Source organism: Cicer arietinum, chromosome 2 (genome assembly GCF_000331145.2).
Source record: "Cicer arietinum cultivar CDC Frontier isolate Library 1 chromosome 2, Cicar.CDCFrontier_v2.0, whole genome shotgun sequence".
NCBI classification, from domain to species: Eukaryota; Viridiplantae; Streptophyta; class Magnoliopsida; order Fabales; family Fabaceae; genus Cicer; species Cicer arietinum.
In genome coordinates, this window is record NC_021161.2 from 12977779 (window position 1) to 12999318 (window position 21540).

At 33.4% G+C, this 21540-nt stretch overlaps 2 protein-coding genes across 3 annotated transcripts; one reads left to right on the top strand and one right to left on the bottom strand.

Moving 5' to 3' along the window:
• Positions 1-580: 580 nt before the first annotated feature.
• Positions 581-2328, top strand: LOC101497348 (protein CRABS CLAW-like). Its single transcript, XM_004490169.4, has 7 exons — positions 581-954; positions 1046-1180; positions 1286-1391; positions 1505-1553; positions 1752-1827; positions 1913-1966; positions 2067-2328. The coding sequence occupies exons 1-7, from the start codon at positions 859-861 to the stop codon at positions 2070-2072; spliced, it is 522 nt and encodes a 173-aa protein (XP_004490226.1). The 5' UTR covers positions 581-858; the 3' UTR covers positions 2073-2328.
• Positions 2329-3873: 1545 nt separating this feature from the next.
• Positions 3874-18851, bottom strand: LOC101497906 (transcriptional elongation regulator MINIYO). Of its 2 annotated transcripts, none has more exons than XM_012712881.3 (10): positions 18493-18851; positions 16799-17759; positions 15849-15943; positions 15528-15715; positions 9255-9360; positions 8900-9157; positions 8306-8491; positions 5912-8167; positions 5199-5408; positions 3874-4265 (listed from the first exon to the last, which is right to left on the bottom strand). In XM_012712881.3, exons 1-10 carry the CDS (start codon positions 18715-18717, stop codon positions 4077-4079), a joined length of 4674 nt encoding a protein of 1557 aa, XP_012568335.1. In that variant the 5' UTR covers positions 18718-18851; the 3' UTR covers positions 3874-4076. The 2 variants fall into 2 exon arrangements, with proteins under 2 accessions (XP_012568335.1, XP_004490227.1); XM_004490170.4 differs by having other exon boundaries at positions 8900-9160; positions 18493-18850.
• Between the last annotated feature and the right edge of the window lie 2689 nt (positions 18852-21540).

Sequence of the window (21540 nt, forward strand, 5' to 3'; positions counted from 1 at the left end):
ATACCCGACTATGGAGAACTTAGAAAAATATCCCAAGACAAATTAAGCAAGACAACATAATTAATAACGTGCAAGGATCAATGGCCAATACTCTCTTTCCTCCAAAGGAATGCATAATTTTTTCCAAACCACCCTAGCATAATTCTTCTATATTTTTTGTTGTAATTTTTAGATGGACTATCCACTTTAATACTAAAAGTAGAAATTTACTATCATTTTTGCCTTCATGATAAGAGGGTGTAACTTGATTGATTTCGATGAGACGAAAATAAAGAAAAACAAACATAAATTGAGTTTTGAGATACTTAACTAATAGTTGTAAAAATATTTGATATGTTTACATTTGAAATCTTCTACTTTTCCATAATTATTGTGTGAGTTTTGACGGTTCGTTTAAAAAAAGAAATAGTAACTAAAGATATATTAAATTTGAATAATTATATTTATTTACTTACACTTTTTTTACATTTATTTAACACCTTATTTTCTTTCGATCTCTCTTTCTATCACATCACCAATATATTACATCTATCATACCATCCTTTCTATTTCTTTTTCACTCAAGATATCATCAGAATGTTTGGATATCTATAACCAATTTCAGTTGGTAATAATTCTGGATGGTTTAATTAATTAATTAATGTAAGTGCTTGATGGTGCTCATGTCTGCAATATAAACACTGCAACAATATTGTACTATAAGACTAGCTAGCTGCTACTTCTTTTTGATCTCATTACCTTTTTCCTCTTCCTATTCCTATTGCTATATATCACTCACTCACTCACTCATTCTTTCAATTCTCTCTACTAAAAGGTACCTACACTTTTAGTTAGTTACCCTTTAATTTGAAAACAAAGATGAACAACGAGGAGAAACTCACCATGGATTTGATTCCACCATCTGATCAACACCTCTGTTACGTTCGTTGCAACTTCTGTAACACTGTCCTTGCTGTATGTAACAATAATATTTAATTCATATTATATTATTCTTTTTAATTAATATATATTATATAGTAACATCATCATGTTGTGTTTTGTGTAGGTTGGAATCCCATGCAAGAGGCTTCTAGACACTGTGACAGTAAAATGTGGACACTGCAGCAACCTCTCTTTTCTCACCACTAGACCACCGACTTCCAAAAATCATACTCTAGTCGATCACACCCTCACTCTCCAGGTTCATTATTTTCTTAACTTCATTACATTCAAATTCTTCGATTGTAAAATAGTCATCAGTGTCAATATTTTATTTAATAATTTATCTCCTTTTTGTTTGTAGCAGGGAGTTTACAGTTGCAAAAAAGGTCAAGCAACGTCTTCTTCGTCCTCTTCACCAACTACATCGACCGAGTCATTGTCTCCTAAAGCAGCACCATTTGTTGTTAAACGTATCAACTTCTAACAAACCTTTTCACAATTCTTTCTAAAGATATAAGATGCATTTTTCAACATGTTAATTAACACACAAAGAAATTAACTTGTGTCATTATTTCTTTTGCAGCACCTGAAAAGAAGCACCGTCTCCCATCTGCATACAACCGTTTCATGAAGTAAGTGCAAAAAAGAAGAGAGAGAGATGCATGTTTTTTTTTTGTCTTTATTGGATTTACTATTTCACTATACTTAACCAACCACAACTACAAGATGGTGGAACTGTTACATTCCCTTACACTGTTTATTTTGTTTCTATAATATACAATAAATTATTAATTAAATTAAATGTTTGATTTGATGTGTATGTTTGTCAGAGAGGAGATCCAGCGCATCAAAGCAGCCAACCCTCAGATCCCACATCGAGAAGCTTTCAGTGCTGCTGCAAAAAATGTTTACATTTTTCACACTCATTTAATTCATTTCTTATATTTATTTATTATATTTATAGGATTAATTTAAGCTTATTTTATCACAGTGGGCTAGATTCATCCCAAATTCACCAACAAGTTCAATTCCAGCAAGTAAAATTGTAAGAATGCATTAATACTTCTATCTTTTTGTTATTTTTTCCATGCATATTGCAAGATTATGTGTTTGTTAAAATTTCATTTGCATGCTCATGTGTGCAGGAATGAAAAAGCTATGGCATCAATGAAGATTTGGAACCAACTGAAGCAAGTCATTTAAGTGTCACCTAGTTTTAAATAAATTATATATATATATTGCTAATTTGTATGGCTGTCTTCTAAATCTAATTACCTTCATGGTGGAGGATTTCATGTTATGTATCTGAAACCAGGATTTCATGTTATGTATATGATGGTGAGACTTAAATGTATTAATATTTTACGTATGAAAATAAGAAAATATATTTGGATTTCGTAAAAGCAATTACAAAAATGTTTCATGGACATCTACTTTTTGTGTGTATATGCAGTACTTGATTAATTGTGTTAAAATGTGGTTAATTCAGTTGAATTGATAGTTCATTTATACTATGTTGAAAATTATGATTAATTTTATAGTTAGTTTAACTATATTTTTTGCGGTGATTTAAATTAATATTTATTCAACTAAATTAACCACATATTTGCACATGATTAACCACATAGAATTAATCAAGGAGAAATTCTATGTCTTTGCAAAAAAAACCAAAATTGTTTCATTGCTTTATTGACCAATAAACTATTATGTTTGGTATACTTTGAAATTGAAGAAGCATCTGTATGGGTCATATATGGGGTATCGATACTCTATGATATGTGGGCGGATACGTGTCTCAGAAATATATAAAAAATTATCGGATAAATACAAGATGCATCATGATGGATTGATACACAAAGGTATATATCCTAAAGATTGGTTATAAAAAAGTTAAGACAAGTTTGTAGGAGGATATACTTTGATTCCTTTCAAGATGGTGTTCGACTTCTTGAAACGAAAGACTTATCTCTTAAAGATATAGATTTAGAAGCCATTCTTTTTATGGATGATTGTAATAGGGAAGAACATACAGTTAAAAATATTTTTGAATTGATTGCTATTTCATTGAGACAATACTTATTTTGAGTTCTTTTCATTTTATTTTTGTTGATATCATAATATAAAAGTTAAAACATATTTACTATGATGCTAAAAGAAAATAGGGGTTATAAAAATGTATTACGAAAATTGTGATCATTATAGTTATTTATTAAAGAAAGATGATCAATCTCTTCTTTAGAAAGGTATGTAATTTTTTAAGAAAATTTTGTTAACGTATCTAAGTCATTATTGTATCTGAATTTCACAAAAAGTAATCATGAGTCAGGAAATTATGCATATTTTTTTCAAAATGTGTAGTGTGCCTTGTTACTGATATTGCTTCAATATATTTTTAGATGGGTGTGATTTGTTGTCTTAAAAGATTAAAGATGTTAATATATTTTGGTTCTATGTTGTTTTAATTTGGTGTTTCATGTTGTGAAGTTATGGTATAGTTTTCACTATGTTCGTTTGTTTCTTTGAATGAGGCCTATATCATTGTTTGTGGTTGTAAAAATAGAGATTTGATGTATTGATTGTGCCTAGTCTGGTTACTTGACTCATTGGATTTGGATTGTCTACCCTGTTTTAGTTTAACTTTCTAGAATAGTGGGTAGAGATTGCTCACTTTGATGTCAAAGTTGAGCATTTGTTAATAAATTCCACTTATCAATAAGAAAGCATATTAAATGCATTATATTATTCAAATCAATTATTTGCACGCTTACATTTTTAATAATCAAAATCAAAATCTCCATTTTCTTGGGGTGAATGCAGGATTTCTATTCAACTCCTTTGTCGCTTCCTCATCACACAATCTAGCTCCCCTTTATTTCTCATTCAATTTCTTAATATGTGTATCAGCATGGTACGAGTTTGATTTTAATATAAAATTACGAAAAAACATTGTCATAAGAAAAAATAATAATCCTAATTTATATTTAAATATCCTAAAATGCATCAGCATTCCGGCACAAAATCTTGATAACGAAACCATTCCATCAAGGAAAACAAATGTAACTACACTCCAATCAGTACATTGGAGTTTCCATTTACATAATCTAACAGCCTTTGTTGCTCTTTTTGTATCTCCAATATTTACATGATTGTACACCTCACAAGGAACTTTTCTCAGCAGCATCCTTCAACTTCTTTACTTGTGTCAGAAGAGAGGAATTTCCCTCACATGCCTCAGTCAATACTTTCATCCTTGACTCCAACCAGTTCTTTTCACGCAGTAGACTATCCAGCTGCTCATCCATGTCTGATCGCTTGTTATGGCAAATGAGGCTCATTAACATTCCCTGTAACAGAAATTCAATCAGTAACAGTTGCAAATAGCATAAGTCCTACTAAATAACTGATAGGAATAGGCCAAAGCCTACTATTAGAAATGTATATAAGAGGGGAAATAGGAAGGTTTGGATGAAGCCTTCCTAATTGTAACACATGTCTAATAAGCTTGGCTTAGGCAGTTAGGAGTTTGTTAGGCAGTTAGGAGTTTGTTCTATAAAAGGAAAGTAAGTGAGAATGAGAGAGTTAGTTGGGAGTTAGTTGTAACCACTGGTTGAGGAACCAGGACAAGATCGAGGGATCTATTGTATCATCTTCTATATTCATTCAATTCAATAAAGTGAGAGTTACTATTCCTAACAGCATCATATTGGTTCTGGTTAGGTATTGTTCATTGATTCAATTCAGCTTAGTCGTAGATACCAGTGGTTCTATCAATAACCACCATTATCATGTAAGTATATGCAGATGCAACATTGCTCATTAAAATAAGGACTAGTAAGATACAGGGAAATCTTAGGGTCCTTACTTTAGGTGTTTTCTGTCTTCATTTTCATTAATAAAATAAATATTATAGAAGGGATTATGAAATTTTTCAAAAATTCATATTAAAAATAGATTGAATATTTCTGAAAAATATCAAAACATTGTTTGTAGTGTTTTCAAAAGCGCATTCTCTCTAGTAAGCTTTTATCTTCTCTCTCACAATTAAAAAGTAAAATTCATAACCAAACGTCATTTCAGCCACCAATATACAAAATGAAAATTGAAAAGGAGAATTAAAAATGTTTTTAGAAAGTAAACATGACTTATCTTCCAATTCTATACATGGCAAACACACACAACATTTATTTGATATGTGTGTGGCAGCACAATTTCTGAATGGAGATTTGTCTAAGTTAGCATTTATCAATCAGGGAAAAAAGCATTGGGAACATGCTCACCTCATGTTGCTGTTTCCCAGAATAATCTCTCAAGAGAGACCTAACAAGCCGGTTGCGCAGCAATAACTTATCCACAGGACAGGCATGAAATATGAATGAAGAAAGGTGATGGATAACCATAGTATATGCAACTGATCCTCGAATCGCAGCCCTGTCAAGGGCATCGGAAACCCATGACTTGGCGTAAGCCTCCAAAATCTCTTCATTATCCTGCAATGAAACATAACATTATCAATACAGCAATAGATTAGCAAAATCAGACATTATGTATAAATAAGTGCTTGAAATTAAAAGATTGTTTCGTCATCAACATCTTCATTATTCTACTCATTCTTAGAATACTTTTTAAGCTCATTTTAAAATACTTCCCCAGCAGCTAAATCTAACACAGATACTAAAGGTGCAAAAAAGATGATTAAAATTTTCATTTAACACTTTAAAGAATTTGTTCAATAACTTTTGTCTTTTACCAATTTTAGCTTTGATAAAAGAGAAAAAACTTCTACTGGACCCTGTAGCTGATGCTTCTATGTTTGAAAGCACACTTAAAACACCCACATTTTCAACAAATTGTAATTATAACAACATACAAATGACATTTATATCTTCGTTTTTAAAAGATATTTTAAAAGAAAAGGTATCAAAAGCATAAAAAATATTTTTTGTACATAATGTTCCAATAGTAAAACAACGTATAGTTATTTATGTATTACCTCTGCAGGTTCAAGGTATCCTTCAGCACTAGAAAAGCATTTCTCTAAAGGTGGCAAGAGCTCAAGAACACGAGCATTAGACAGTGCATTCCAAGTTGCAAGTCGAATAGAAGTTTCAACTCCCCGGTGTAAATATAGCGAAACTTGCCGGCCAAAAATCAAATCACCATAAGATATGGCAGAAAACTGCTCGACAAGGTCTTCAATAAATATCGAGTAACTCTCGTGAATCTCTGATTTGAATTTAAGGAACTCAATATTTTTTTTATCATCAGAAATAACTTCTTTATTTCGGTTAGACCTTTCCTTATCAATAAGCTCACCATAAAGATCCTGTAAAGCTTCAAAAGTATCCCTTCCCTGATCCTGTTCAAGTATTTCCATTCCCACAAGGAAATTGACAGATAATGAATGTAACTTCCATGTCAATGATACATGCTGAACAGGAGAAGGAATGTCGGTTGCTTGAAAATTGGACATTGTTTCAATGCCTAAAACAAAGAAAAGTCCACATTTGGCAACTTCAAGCAAATCAGTGGGATCATGTACACTGCCAACTTTTAGAGGACCGGCTCGCTTGGTATAGGGAATCATTGCTATTGGACTAAGGTAAAAGTGGACTGGAAGTGGTAGATTCTGTCGAGCCCATTCTATTGTTAAAGAGTTACAGCATGGACTTGTCGTGGAAGACATGTCTGAGTCCTCATATATCGTATCCAAACGCACATCAGTTTTTGGAGTGGCCTTAGTGCCAGAAGAACTATTGCCATCCACGGCTTTAGACTTCACTCTTACAGACAACCATCTGCTCCTGAAATGAGATGATAAAATCATACTGATGTGCACATAGTCGTCTTCTTCATATTGCCACCTAAAGGCTTTACCCCTTCTGTTAAGGAGAAAATTTTGTATACAAAGGTCAAGGTTTTTTAAAACAGAGACATGGAGCAAGAGATCATATGTCTTCTCTATAACAACTGTATCCGCAGGTCCTGCAGTTAAACATAATCCCAAGGCAGTGCTAATCCGTTGCAAGGTGAAGGTTGTTTCTTCTGTTTTGGGTTCTTTAGAAGCATTTTCAAAAATTTCCAGTAAATAGATAAGAAATCTTGCATCTGTTTGAACCGATAAAACTGTTTTCGACCAAAATCCTCCACCAGGGGCACCCCAGCCAACTCCAACACCTGGAGCCGGTCCTCCTCTGCCAAACTTTTCAATGGACTCCATGTGCTGCCACCCTGAAGAAGCTGAAGACATGAAAACATCAAGCATAGACCTTAATTCAACGAAACAACTATTAACTATGCCTTCCTCAAGCACCTTTCCTTCTTTTGATAGACTTTGTTCTTCGTCTGAGGGACTACAAATGCCGGTCTTGGCAGACCGTATCAGATTATCAATTTTAGTAATAATATTGATTGTTCCATTTAGACAACAGGTGGAAGCCAAAGACATTTCAATATCACACTTCTGTTTCAAATGAATTAGTTCCTTCAAAAAAGATTCATCACCAGAGGAAACTGAAAAGCCCAAAAGCCAATATTTGATCAACTCGAGTCCAATCTTTGGAACAAATTGTGGAAGCCATGGCACATGCCCATTAGCTTCCTGTAGGCTGATAGCTTCCCCCAATGTCACCCTTTCAAGAACTCTGGAAAGCATGTGAGTCACAGCCGCATACACCCACAACAAAGGAGTCGCAGAAAGTTCTCCTCCTAAAGCAAAGTCGCTTCTCCCTTCTTCCTGCCCACCAAACAATTTTGATACTTCTGGATCACTTCTTGCTGCAATCCACGTTATGCATAAGTCAACCATCGGACCAACATAACTCCAAGACCAGAACTCTGCATCATCAGAGGACTCGGGAAGTTGATTTGTTAGACACTGTTGCGAAAATAAATTTGGAAGTCTTCCGGCCAAAGACTCCAGAACAAGATATGCCTCCCGAGAGATGCAACTAGATTCATACAGAACATCACTTTCGATAAGTTTTTCAAACGAAGGAACATCCAACCAAAAACACAAGGCAGGGAAAAACTCGGAGAAGTAAGACACACAATATCCATATCGAATGCAGACCCTCCAGAAACGCAATTGTTCAATAGTCAGAGCAGACCTGAGTTTAATTTTTTCCTTCCCTAACTTTAACCAGTTGTCAATGGTCAAAGGAAGTTGATATAAATTCAAAGTCATGACACGAAAGTACCCATTCTTTATAAACTCTAGACAAGTTTTCCTGTCCAATCGAGCTAAGACCTTTACAAAATCAATTGAAACATTAGTAATGATTCTCTTAACAGCAAATGCAAAAATAATTTCTCAAACATAAAAAGAAAAATAATACATATGAAGCAAGCACAGCACCTATAAAATGAAATTAAAATTACGACTGACCTTCAAGAGTTTTACAGATTTTATCATGGAAGATCGAATTTCAAAACTGCCAACTGTAAATCGTTGCACAATTGTCTGAATAAGTCTCTCGCACTTCAGCACTGCATTAGCACATGAAGGTGAATGCCTTACTATAGCAATCAGTATAGAAACAATATACTCTTCCAAAGCTGCTGTAGGATCTGTCTGCAACCATTAGAAAATAAAGAGTTTGAAATCGAAGTTTACAGATTCTAAAGCAGAAAAACATCCTTAATAATTATGTCTTGGTTGAGATCCCACTTCGACTACAGATATTGGTCAAAGTTTTCCTTATCAAATTTGGGCATTCCTCTCCCCTAGAACTAGCTTTTAGGTTTGCGTTAGCTAGCCAAAAATCTAAGATAGTATCAGGATCTGTTCTAGATCTGTTACTGGGTCTTGCATTTGTCCGCACTCCAAATGTCTAGTCCTAAGCATGAAGGGGTGTGCTGAGGTTGCACGTCGACTACAGGTATATTCAAAGTTTTTCTTATAAATTTTTCCACCAAATTCTAAGTGTCTCTACACAATCTAGTGATATCAAATGTTTCATCATGATTAATTATTTTTTACCTCCAAAAGATAGCGAAGTCTGGGAAGGATCCCCATGCGAACAAGACCTGCAGTAAAATCTTGTCCAGCAACAAATACATCATCTTGAATTGTATGTTTCTCCTCGCTCTCATTATCCATAGAATCCTCGCTAAAAGGTAGAATATTAGAAGGTTTTGCACTGTACTTCCAGTATCCCCCCTGAAGGAATCCAAGAGCAATATCTGGTCTGCTCCTAAAAATCGGAGCTGTGCAAATATCCTTGTCACAAGTTGCCATCTTCTGGAAGTAAAAGAATTACAGATGAATCGAATTAGAAACACGGAATAACAGTATAAGATTAAAAATAATAAATATAGATGATAAGCGAAGTTACCTCTGAGATATCAAAGTAGTTCTCATTCACATCACTACTCAATGCAGATTGAATAGCCTTTGCACAGGCCAAAACCACAGAATTGTGGTTATCATCAAGACATATCCTGAAAAATCAGAGCACAAACCATTACAAGAAGCCCATATAATGGGATATAGAATTATACTCCTGCCAATATATACTTTGAAAGAATTGAAGTATTCATCAGTAGTAGCTAATTATCAAAAGCGACTCAGATAGCATATGGATCACAACATAACAGTACAATTTATTGTCAAAATTTAATTATAATTTGGGATAACATTATTTTCATTTAGTAGCTTAATAAGAGGCTTTTCAAGCATCACCAACAAGTCTCCTTGTCATTAACTACAAGAGAACAAAAGGTATGAATCAAGGGAGCAATCTAGATCCTCAATTCTGCAATTGAATTTTAGACACAGATAGCTAGGGCTTGTTGCATAAGACAATACAACAATTGAATAAATGTTTAGACTTTAGAGTATTGAAATTGTTGAAATTATAAGAGGAAAAGAGAGAGAATAAACTATGAATTAGAATTTAAAATATTTTATTGACAAATGGTGTGTAATTGATGTGTTACGAAGACAAAACATTGACCCTTAAGGTATACTGATACTAGACCAGACTCTTAACCCTAATCAAATAAGAAAACAAATCATGAAAGGCACTCACAGAAGCTGTTGGACATTGGGAGCTTGAGGCAGTGCATAAAGGCTTTGATCACAGTGTGATTTCAGGTGCCAGCCAATCTACACATACTGGATCTAACGGATGCAATGTTTAGCATTTTAGCTGAACACAGATTGGCAAGAAAGAATACAAGATAGAGATAGGATGACAAAAGGAGAACATGACAAGAGAGATAGCTAATTAAAATGAAGAAAATAACCAACGGAACAATGTGAAGCTCCAGCTTTTAAGGGATTTAACAACAAAATAGTCACAGCACAGGTCAAGAAGGATGCCGCCGCCGCTGCTATGGTACTCCGCCGCTGCTATGGTACTCTTAGGCTAGTTGAATATGAATATTTCGCACTCATGCATACACTATAATCTAGAAAGAAAACTGAATCCTATTATTTTGGGATCAAATCAATTATCCCTATCTAAACAAATAAGGATAACAAAAAATATAATCATCCATCCCACTCAAGCTGAAGCATTATGTTAGATGATCCAGCGTGTTACATAAGTAAATTATCCTAGTACCTCACACAGACTTCGTTGTAATGTTTGCAATTTGATCTTCAGAGCCCACAAATGAAATCTTATAATGTTAGAATATTAGACATATCTTATAATATCTTTTATATTATATTAGAGTATCTTGAGTTATTTTCTATGATCAATTTATAATCATAGAGAATCTTAGAATATCTCTCTTTATTATTATGATTTATTCCTAATTTAGGATTGAGTCTATGTTTCTCTATAAATAGAGATTAGTATTGAGTGTTTTGTAATCAAGTTAGCATTAAACTTGTTGAAGTTGTGGGATTTTAGAGAAAATGAGAAGAGAAAATAATAAGGGTTTGAATATTATTGATAATAGCTTAATGCTTACTTCATTACAAAAGACTCAATATTAATCTCTATTTATAGAGAAACATAGACTAAATCCTAAATAAGGAATAAATTATAATAATAATGAGAGATATTTTAAGATATCTTTATGATTATAAATTGATCCTAAGCAATAATTTAAGATACTCTAATATAATATAAAAGATATTATAAGATATTTTCTAATATTCTAACACTCCCCCTCAAGCTAAAGCTTACTAAGCTTTAGCTTGCTACAAGAAAACAATGTTTTGCTCTGCAAAATAATAAAAAGGATGGAAAAGCAACTCAGGGATGCAGGTGAAGTCGGAGAGAATTGCTATAAATATAGCCTAGCTAGATAGCCGATATGATCATCAGCCTGAGAGAAATTCATGGCAAACAATTGAACAAAGCGAGGTTCGTTCTTCTAAAAACTGCATTTGGAAGCTTTAAACCAATAATATTGGAGAGGTGTGCTTCAAGGAGAGAAAGGCAAGGCCAGTACATCTGGGACAAAGATGGGGCCAGTGCATCTGGGACAAATTGTCATGCTAAAGTGTGAGTCATAAAAATAAAAGACATCGTCAGAATAATCATCAATGGGAAAATAAGTCATCACTAATATGATTCATCAGTGGGAAAAGGGACACCACCGGAATGATCATCGGTGGGAATAGAAGCCACTGTTGTTATCTATTAGTAAGAACTAAATTGTATGACAAACACCAAAGAGGAAGCAGCGCGACTCTAATGAAACAAAGTCATGATCAATCAGAGGAGTGAGAAAATGCATCCAAAACAGGAGAGACAATAGTTGTTTCGGAAAACTTGCTGGAAAACTTTTCCAGCAGCGACAGTAGATGGAAAGCAGCAGGAGACGGCGGATCTTGAAGGTAGTAGGTGTAACTGTAGCCCGAAACTAGAATACGAGGGCAGATTTGAAATCGCGAGGTTGAGGCGTGATTGACTGACCAAGCAGCAACTGAGAGGCGTCAAAATGCGCCAAAATGTTGGAAAACAGAAACTATAATTATATTCCCTAATTGTTGGGCTCTGATACCATGTTGAAGTTGTGGGATTTTAGAGAAAATGAGAAGAGAAAATAATAAGGGTTTGAATATTATTGATAATAGCTTAATGTTTACTTCATTACAAAAGACTCAATACTAATCTCTATTTATATAGAAACATTGACTAAATCCTAAATAAGGAATAAATTATAATAATAATGAGAGATATTTTAAGATATCTTTATGATTATAAATTGATCCTAAGCAATAATTTAAGATACTCTAATATAATATAAAAGATATTATAAGATATTTTCTAATATTCTAACAAAACTATTATCAATAATATTCAAACCTTTATTATTATTTCTCTCCTCCTTTTCTCTAAAATCCCACAATTTCAATATGGTATCTAGAGCCTATTTCGATCCTCCTTGAACGATCTCGCCTCTATTCCGCTGCTGAGTTCCCAACAATTAGGGAATATAATCATAGTTTCTTTTTTCTAACATTCCAACATTTGGTGAGATTTTTTTTCTTGATAAACCGTGTCCCAATTCCGATTTACCCCTTCTTTGTAGCTTTTCGTTTATTTTCACCAGATCAGTTGCAGCACTGTTCATTGCGCAAAAAAAAAAAAAAAAATTATTAGGGTTCTATAAACCTTTCCACAACCCATTAGGGTTTGGCGCTCCAACCAACTGAGCTAAAGAGCTAATAGCACATAATACCCCACGAAGGTAGCCCTTATAGGTAGGGGCAACAACAGAGTGGTAATGTTTACTTTGAGAATCATTATTATTTGCATGGTTATTGGGGGATTTTGGTTGATCGTTATAAATAGATGATTGAGAATTATCATCCTGCTTTTTGTGATCATAGGTGGCTACTTGTGACTCATTTTATGGGGTGTAAACCATGTGGAAAATTTGGGGATTACCCTTTTGAAAGGTGTTTGAAACAAATGGATTGTGCTTATAATTTTTGGGATAATAAGATATTGCAGATGTATGATTTTACTCACAAGTCACTTGCTAGTAGAAGGGATCGGATTTTTGGTGGAGGAAACTCTCCAGCCTTTGTCGTGGCAGCTGTTGCACCCCTTATGAGTGGGCTCTTAGCTGACAGGTTTGGAAGATTTGCAATTCAACTGATAAGATTCTTCTTGGTGCACGATTATTCTCTCTTCGATGGTTCCAGATATGCCCTTACTCTCCAATTTTGATCAACGAAAATATGTGTCATTGTTCAAACAGCCATTATCTCTCCTGTTTTGGACGCATTTTCTTATTCCGTTGATTGATCACGACTTTGTTTCGTTAGAGTCGCGCTGCTTCTTCTTCGATGTTTGTCATGCAATTTAGTTCTTACTAATATATTATAACAGTGGCTTCTATTCCCACCGACGATCATTTCGGTGGTGTCCCTTTTTCCACATATGAATTATATTAGTGATGACTTCTTCCGTTAGTGGTTATTCTAACGGTGCCTTTTATTTTCATGACTTACTTTACCTTGGCAATTTGTCCCAGATGCACTAGCCTTGCCTTTCTCTCCTTGAACCACGCCTCTCTCTCCTTGAAGCAGATTTAAGTTTAAATATTGAGTCTCCATTATTATTGGTTTGAAGCTTCCAAATGCAGTTTTTTAGAAGAACGGAGCTTGCTTTTTTTCAATTGCCTGCCATGAATTTCTCTCAGGCTGATGATCAATCAGACTATCTGGCTAGGCTATATTTATAGCAATTCTCTCCGACTTCACATGCATCCCTGAGTTGCCTCTCCATATTTTTTATTATTTTGTGGAGCAAAATATTTTCTTGTAGCAAGCTAAAGCTTAGTAAACTTTAGCTTGAGGGGGAGTGTTAGAATATTAGACATATCTTATAATATCTTTTATATTATATTAGAGTATCTTGAGTTATTTTCTATGATCAATTTATAATCATAGAGAATCTTAGAATATCTCTCTTTATTATTATGATTTATTCCTAATTTAGGATTGAGTCTATGTTTCTCTATAAATAGAGATTAGTATTGAGTCTTTTGTAATCAAGTTAGCATTAAACTATTATCAATAATATTCAAACCTTTATTATTATTTCTCTCCTCCTTTTCTCTAAAATCCCACAATTTCAACAATTATGTTAGATGATCCAGCGTGTTACATAAGTAAATTATCCTAGTACCTCACACAGACTTGGTTGTAATGTTTGCAAGTTGATCTTCAGAGCCCACAAATGAAATCTTGATGAAGCATAACAGAATCTCAACCTCGAAAGCAATCTCAAGAGGTGAGGATTGCTCAAGCCTTATAAGTTGCATGGTTGTTAGGTGCGCGCAACACATTGCACGATCTCACACAACATCTGTCGTTCACCGCGATGGCGCGGCCGGCACGAAGAGGAAGATCGTGAAGTCTTATTAAGTTTTAAGGACTATTTTGGTCATTATCATTATCTCTAGTCGATGTGGGATCACCTCCTTATGACCATAATTAGACATCTAGAAAGGGATCACCCTTTTATGCCCATAATTAGACATCTAGAGTGTGGACAAATGTGAATGTTGCAATAATAACACCCCCTCACGTGTAGAATTGGACATCTAAAGCGCAGATAAATATTGGGTAGCCCGATAATAGATCTAAGATAGTAGGATAAGGTCTGATACCATATTAGAATTTGGAAAAAGTGTTACTTAACCCTAAAAGTTAATTCAAATGTGGGTATTTCCCAAGATTTACAAGAACTATTATGTCCATATTGCTAATCAATTAAGGATCTCAGTAGGTACCTCTTAATATACAAGGGATTCAAGCATAGACACATAAATAAAGAAAATAAACTCTGAATATTAGAATATTATATTGACATATGTCGGCTACATGGATCAAACGACGCCATAGTGTTCTATCATATAGCATATCTCATTCCATTCCAGCTCATTAATCTCAAGGTATTTTCTAATAGTTTCCCTTATAGTTTTCCCAGGTCTTTTCCTGCCTCTAACGCTTTAACTATCCTCCATTTGATTTACTCTACTCACTACAAAATCTACAGGTCTCCTCTCCACATGCCCAAACCACCTAAGCCGAGTTTCTACCATCTTTTCTACTATAGTGCTACCCCAACTCTCTAACTAATCGGTGGTTGATGTCTAAACATTGCAATGGTTATTATATACGTGTATGAATATGGTTACAATCAAAACCATTGAAATTCCGATCAATGGCTATAACTCCTCATTACCCACACAAGTAAATCTCTCAATTTAGTAGCGAATTTTTTTATGAAATAAACACTCCTAATTCTAATTAAAGGAACAAATACCCTTGATAATGAATCATCTAATGTACTCTAAAATAGGATTCTAATATGATGATGGCTTCTATAGTGACCAGGCTAGTAATACTCAGTATCGAGCAAACAGATATGCGCCTTCTTTAACTTCATTGGATCCATGTCACATCTCAGATGGAAATGATATACAACTATACATATAACTAGGCAGGAATTCTCCTTACATCTGAACCAATCAACTCACATGCATAATGATTAACTGAAAAATAAACTGCACATCCAACTTAAAGATAAACAACGACAAAATACATTTTCTTAAAGAAACAGGCATTTCCACTCATCTATTGAAGGAAGTTGATGAAGCCAACAAATTGGGTCTTAAACAAAAATCACCTTAGTGACAACGCAAGCTCTGGTTCAGGACCAAGTGCAAAAGTCCATACAGCCTCCCAGTCAACTGACATGTCGACTTCGTTCCCATCTTTTATCATATTTGCAGTTCTGTCTTTGCAAATATAGTATAGTGCCTTGTCAAGAACAGATGAAAGGAGATGCAATGAAAGGGCTCTTTGTCCAGGAACCTAAAAAATTAACATTTGGAAGATAATATGTAACTAAATGGAAAATACTATAAATCTTATTTATTAAGTTTGCATTCAGAATTTCAAATCCATCCCAACTGCATCCAACTAAAAGATACATCGCATAACATACCACACTTCTAGTAAGTGCCACTGCGTCTTTAATTGTATAACCAGCTGCACCAGGATCTCCCTCAGTCCGCAGATAGTCGCGTTGACTGACATCATCTGCATCATGACTAGAAGAATTATCATAGAAGAAAAATCAAAATATATATTTATTTCCCAACCTTATTAGCAGAATAATCAGGATTAGGATATCAATTAATATGCAACAAAGCTAACATCTGAACAGAAAATACAGAATAATAGTGATGTCGATGGATATCTGTGAGTGCTAAAATTTATATTCACATCGGATATGATGAATATAGAACAATAACCAAACAATGCGGTCAATGAACTTGAAAATATTAGATAGCAAAGGAAATCATCAGGAAATTATATTCTTTAGTGGAATCATTGCAAATATTTAACTTCTGGCCAAAAGATACAAGAGGGCGTAGTAATCCACTCGATGCTCTCAGACAGCCTAAGACCTTGTAAAGTCATTTATCTAAACCTCTCTTATTTGTTAGAAATATATTGTTTATACAGTACCCATGGAAATGCCAACTATTTTTGGTTCATGTGCATTTAGAAGCGTAGTAACGAAAAAATGACCCCAGCTTGTTGGAAAGAAAATAAATTTTAAATACCAATTGTAATGTGTAAGTTAAGGAAAAAAATTGTTTCATGAAGAAAAGTATTCAAACATTGAAAAATATAAACTAACACTAGCTGCGTATAGATTTCCCACATGCTCAAATATCTATATAGAGAAGATCCCGTATTAATATCGATATACAAGTGTGGTAGTGGTTCCACCACAATCCTTGATATTATGAAAAATTACAAACATATGCGGCCACAATTACGATCATGATGCAGTTGCGGATGCAAGGATCACTTATAGCAATATTTTGATACTGGAACTCAAAATCTACACAAAAAGAAAACGTATGAAGAATGAATAAGGCATACCATACGCAGGCTTCTGTTCAGTATCAACAACATCCCCAGCCAATGAAAATCGTAACTCTCTAATGGCCTCAACTCTATTGCTCCAAGCATTCCACGAGCTACTACTTGTGGTGGTTGAAGTCTTCCTGCTAGTATTCTTATCGTCCAGCTGTTTTTTGGATGGCAGGTCATCCTCTGTCTGCGGATGTTTAGCTTCTTGAGTACTCTGAGCATGTCGATTCACAGGTTCACTAACAGTACCCACTTCTGATTTAATACTACTGGGTTTCTTCAACTTCTCCTTCCCCCTTTTCTGCAGTAATTTCAGTAATGCAGGACTCATCTTTTCCAATATCTCAGCCTTGGCTTCTGCTATCTCCTCAGCTGACATTTGCTGGATCCGAGCACGATTCTCATAATCAATTTCACTCTCAATAGACGTGGGTTCTTGTTCACTTATGAAGTGATTTTGCTCAGGCCGTAGCCCATCTACAGATGCAAAACTGTGGTCAGGCATTCTATCGGAGCAAACTCGATCCCGTTCAGCTGCAAATTCTTTTTCTTTCTTGTCACCATAAGCTAAGCCATATTCAATTTTTTTCTGATACTCCACCTTATTTGAAGTATCAAATTGTGGTTTAGCATCATCCACTGCTGTAGAAGCAAAGAGACTATCGTCTGAATAAGATGAGATTTTCTTGTCATTCTTACCACCTTTTTCTTTCTTCTTTTTCCCTGAAGTTTGGCTAGAGTTTGATACATCCTTTTCTAAATACCTCCCTGAGGAAGATTTATCATCTTGAGTAATCTCTTTCCATTTTTCAAAATCTAAACCCTTTGTCTTCTTCCTTTGTACCGGATTAGCAAAGGCAGCAACTTTCTCAAACTCCATAAAAGCTGTGTCTTCTTCATCCTCAACATCATTGTCACTATCATCATTGTCATGATCATAACTCCCTTTCTTATTCAGTGGACGCCAATGCTGTAAAATCACCAAATTCTAAGAAACAGACCACGAGGCTTACTATTCATTGTACATACTACATTCACAATAAACATGAATGATGAGTGCTAGCAACATAATCTCTTCAACACTCTCTTGATGATTGGTATATTTAATGATTTAGAGAGTGCTGAAGATATAGTGTTAGAGAGTATATTTCTAGCAGGCGGTTCTCTTCTCCCCTAAAATAAGTCTATAATATAAGCATACATACTTTTCGACCAAATTATACCTTATAGGCTCAACAAACATGGTAGAACAAATAAGAGGTTAATTCTACATAGAATCTGCTAAACAAATTACCATCTTATTTATGGACTTATCTCAAAATGACCCAGAATACAATGAAAAGGAAGAATGTTGTAAACCACCATTACTTAAATAGCACGGACACGTCAAATTGAAGGCGTGTCATGGTTCCAACATGTGGCGGTGTGAGACACCAACACGAAACCGACACAAATAATTGCATTAAATCACTTCTATTTTCTTAAATTATTACTTGCCTCTAGCTATCAGTGTGTGTCAGGTGTCCATTCCATATCATTACAATATCATTCAGCAAATCTCAATTCGTTGTTTTTAAACAACCCTCCTCACTAACAACCATATAAACCATCAACTAAATTCTTCAATTTTTATTATTTTATTTAATTGCATTACTCAGAATAAGAAAAAGGTTGAAACTTTACAAAGAAAAAGGGTTACATACAGGACCATGAGAACGATGCCGAGCAACAGGGAAAGGAACAACAGTGGGTTTAGGAAAAGAGTAGAAAGGAGTTGTGTTGTTTTGTGAGCTATCATCATCGATACCCTTTTCAACTATTGAACCAACCAACTTAAATGCATCTTCTTGGTTTATTTGTAGTGAACTCGTCTTCAGTATCTTCTTCACCTTCTTCGGTTCAATTCCATTGCCGTTTTGTTTCTCCATAGCTTTGAAGGGAACACCAAAACAGAGCGTGGTGACGAAAGAGGGAAGCAAAAAAAAAGCTCAAAATTTGCTTTGAAGGTATTTGACGAAAAGAAAAACCTTAATGGGCTGCTTCAGTTTTATTTTGGACTTTGGGTTAATTGAACCATTGAATTTTAAACCAACCTAATTTTTGGTTCGGGTATGATACCATTATTTAAAAAAAACCTGCTTATACTCAGGTGGTTCGCAATTCTTTTTGTTATATAGTAAATCGTAAGTAATGTTCAAAGTATTTAGGCTAAATACCATCCGTGGTCCCTTAACTTAATTTCAGTTAACGTTTTATTCTTTTATCTTTTTTTTTTTTTTCTGATTTGGTCCTTTATTTTAATTTTAAGTGACAATTTAATATTTTATATTTTAAAATATCAACAATATTATCCTTATTTTTTGCAAAAATTCATAAAAAGTTTCAAACAAAACTCATAAAACTAATTATCATCCTCAATATAATGTAACTTCATCAAATTCATAACTTAAATCTTTAAATAGACTCATATTTTCATCTCCAACAACATCAAATAAAAAATGACAAATATGAGTTTATTTGAAGATTTGAGTTACGAATTTGATCAAATTTGTTTTATATTACAAAATATAATTAACTTTATGGATTCTATTTGAAAATTTTGATGAATTTTTGTAAAAAAAAAAAAGATAACATTGTTGATGTTGTAAAACATAAAAGATCAAAATGTCACTTAAAATTAAAATAAATGACCAAATCGAAAGAAAAAATATATATAAAAGACTAAAACGTTAATTGAAATTAAATTAAGGGATTACTAATGGTATTTAGCCGAATATTTATTACGTGGATACGCTGTTTCAGTTCGTGATCAATTTTAATATACAAAGCAGTACGCTGAAATTAAATTTTCATTCAGTAAAAATATTAATTTTCATGTAACATAAATGATGTTGCCATGTGATCTTATACCACGGTGTTAATCTTCATCCACTACACATGTCAACAAGTGTCATAGTATTTCAAATTTAAGTAATTACAATCAAGATATTGTAGATACTCGTTATGTAAAGTCAAAAGGGGTTTGTGTATTGTAGAAGGCTACATGGGTCTAACTATAGCCGCCCTTAATAATCATAACAAACATAAAAGTCTCTATAAAAAAAAATAATACAAGTATTCAAGAGTTGGAACTAGTCCCACATCGATTGTTTAGAAAATATTAGGAACTAAGCTATCTATAAATAAGGGTAGTCCAACGTTTCTAATTGCATAGAGGTGCAATGAATAATTGCTAACGTGTATGGTCTGCATTTGCATAGGAACTCGTGGAAATATAGTAATGTAGTTAATAAAAATTTGTGTAAGTAAATATAGGGTGGCGATGCGTTGTTTGTATGCTAAAAATAGCGAATTGTTCGCAAATTTCTAAAAACTGGTTCGTAAAAGTACCCCGAACTGATACTAATGTACCAAATTGCGTTTCATAGGGTAATTTTAAACTGGTTCTTAACTGTGAAATAGTTTAGACCCTGGTTCTTGATCAAACCTTTACATATACTCAGTTCAGAACCGATTTTAATTAAATTCTTGAATTGAATAGGAGTTGAACTTGTTGAAGAATATGAATGCACTAAATAAATAGAGAAGATGATATTTAAACATCTCTTATTTTTCAACTTTAATACCTCATCTTTTTTTTATATTTATCTTTTTTTCACATCACCTTCTCTATTTATTTATCTCTGTTTCTTGCAGTTTTCATCTCACACACTACACAATTTGGATTTCTCTTTCTTTGTACAATCCCCTTTCAACACTTCGTTCTCTTTGTATATGAAATGAAGTACCTCTTTTTGTTGTTTCTTCACAAGCTGCAAAGTTTTTATTATGAGTTAAATAAATTTTTTTATATGCAAATATATTGAAGATTGAGTATAAGAGGTACTTTAACCCACTATAATCACATTGTGTTACTCACTTTACAAGCATGCTAAAGGATTAGAACATAAGTGTGCAAAATCATAACAAGTTTTAAGCATTGTCTTAGCTACAAACCAAAGTCAAGAAAGTGTTCGACATTGTACAAAACAAATGCTCTATCACCTACTTCACCATTGAACAATATGTTTGTTTCTCATCCTCCATAAGCACTACACTGAAGCCATCCAAATCAAAATCTTCACCTTTCTTCTCACATTTTTTCCAACCCAATCATGAAATTGATTGAAATGCAACACACAATCTAGGGGTGTTATTTTTCAATAACCCTTTTTGAAAAGAAAAAAAAACACCAGATTACCCCATTTGAAAAAAAAATGTACCAAAATACTCCCTTTTTATTTTAAGTTATAAGTCGCTATTTGGAATGGCAACTTCTTTAAGGAATCCCAAGTTCCAAATGGCGACTTCCCACGTAGTTTTAAACAAAAACAAAATTTAATTTTTTTTTAAAAAATTTTAATGGAATTATATATATAATTAATATAATTCATAAAAATAAATAAATAGAAATTTTAAATTACGAAAAAAATTTAGTAAACCCAAGTTCTAAATGGGCATTTTTCAAAGGTTTTTTTTTTTAAAAAAAGTATTTCAATTTTTATTGAAATAACAAAAGTAATATATATATAATTAATATAATTCATAAAAATAGATAAATTGAAATTTTAAATTACGATAAAATTTTAGGAAATTCAAGTTCGAAATGCCAATTTTCCAAATGTTTTTTTATTTTATTTTAAAATATTTCAATTTTTATTGAAATAATAAAAGTAATATATATATATATATATATATATATATATAATTAT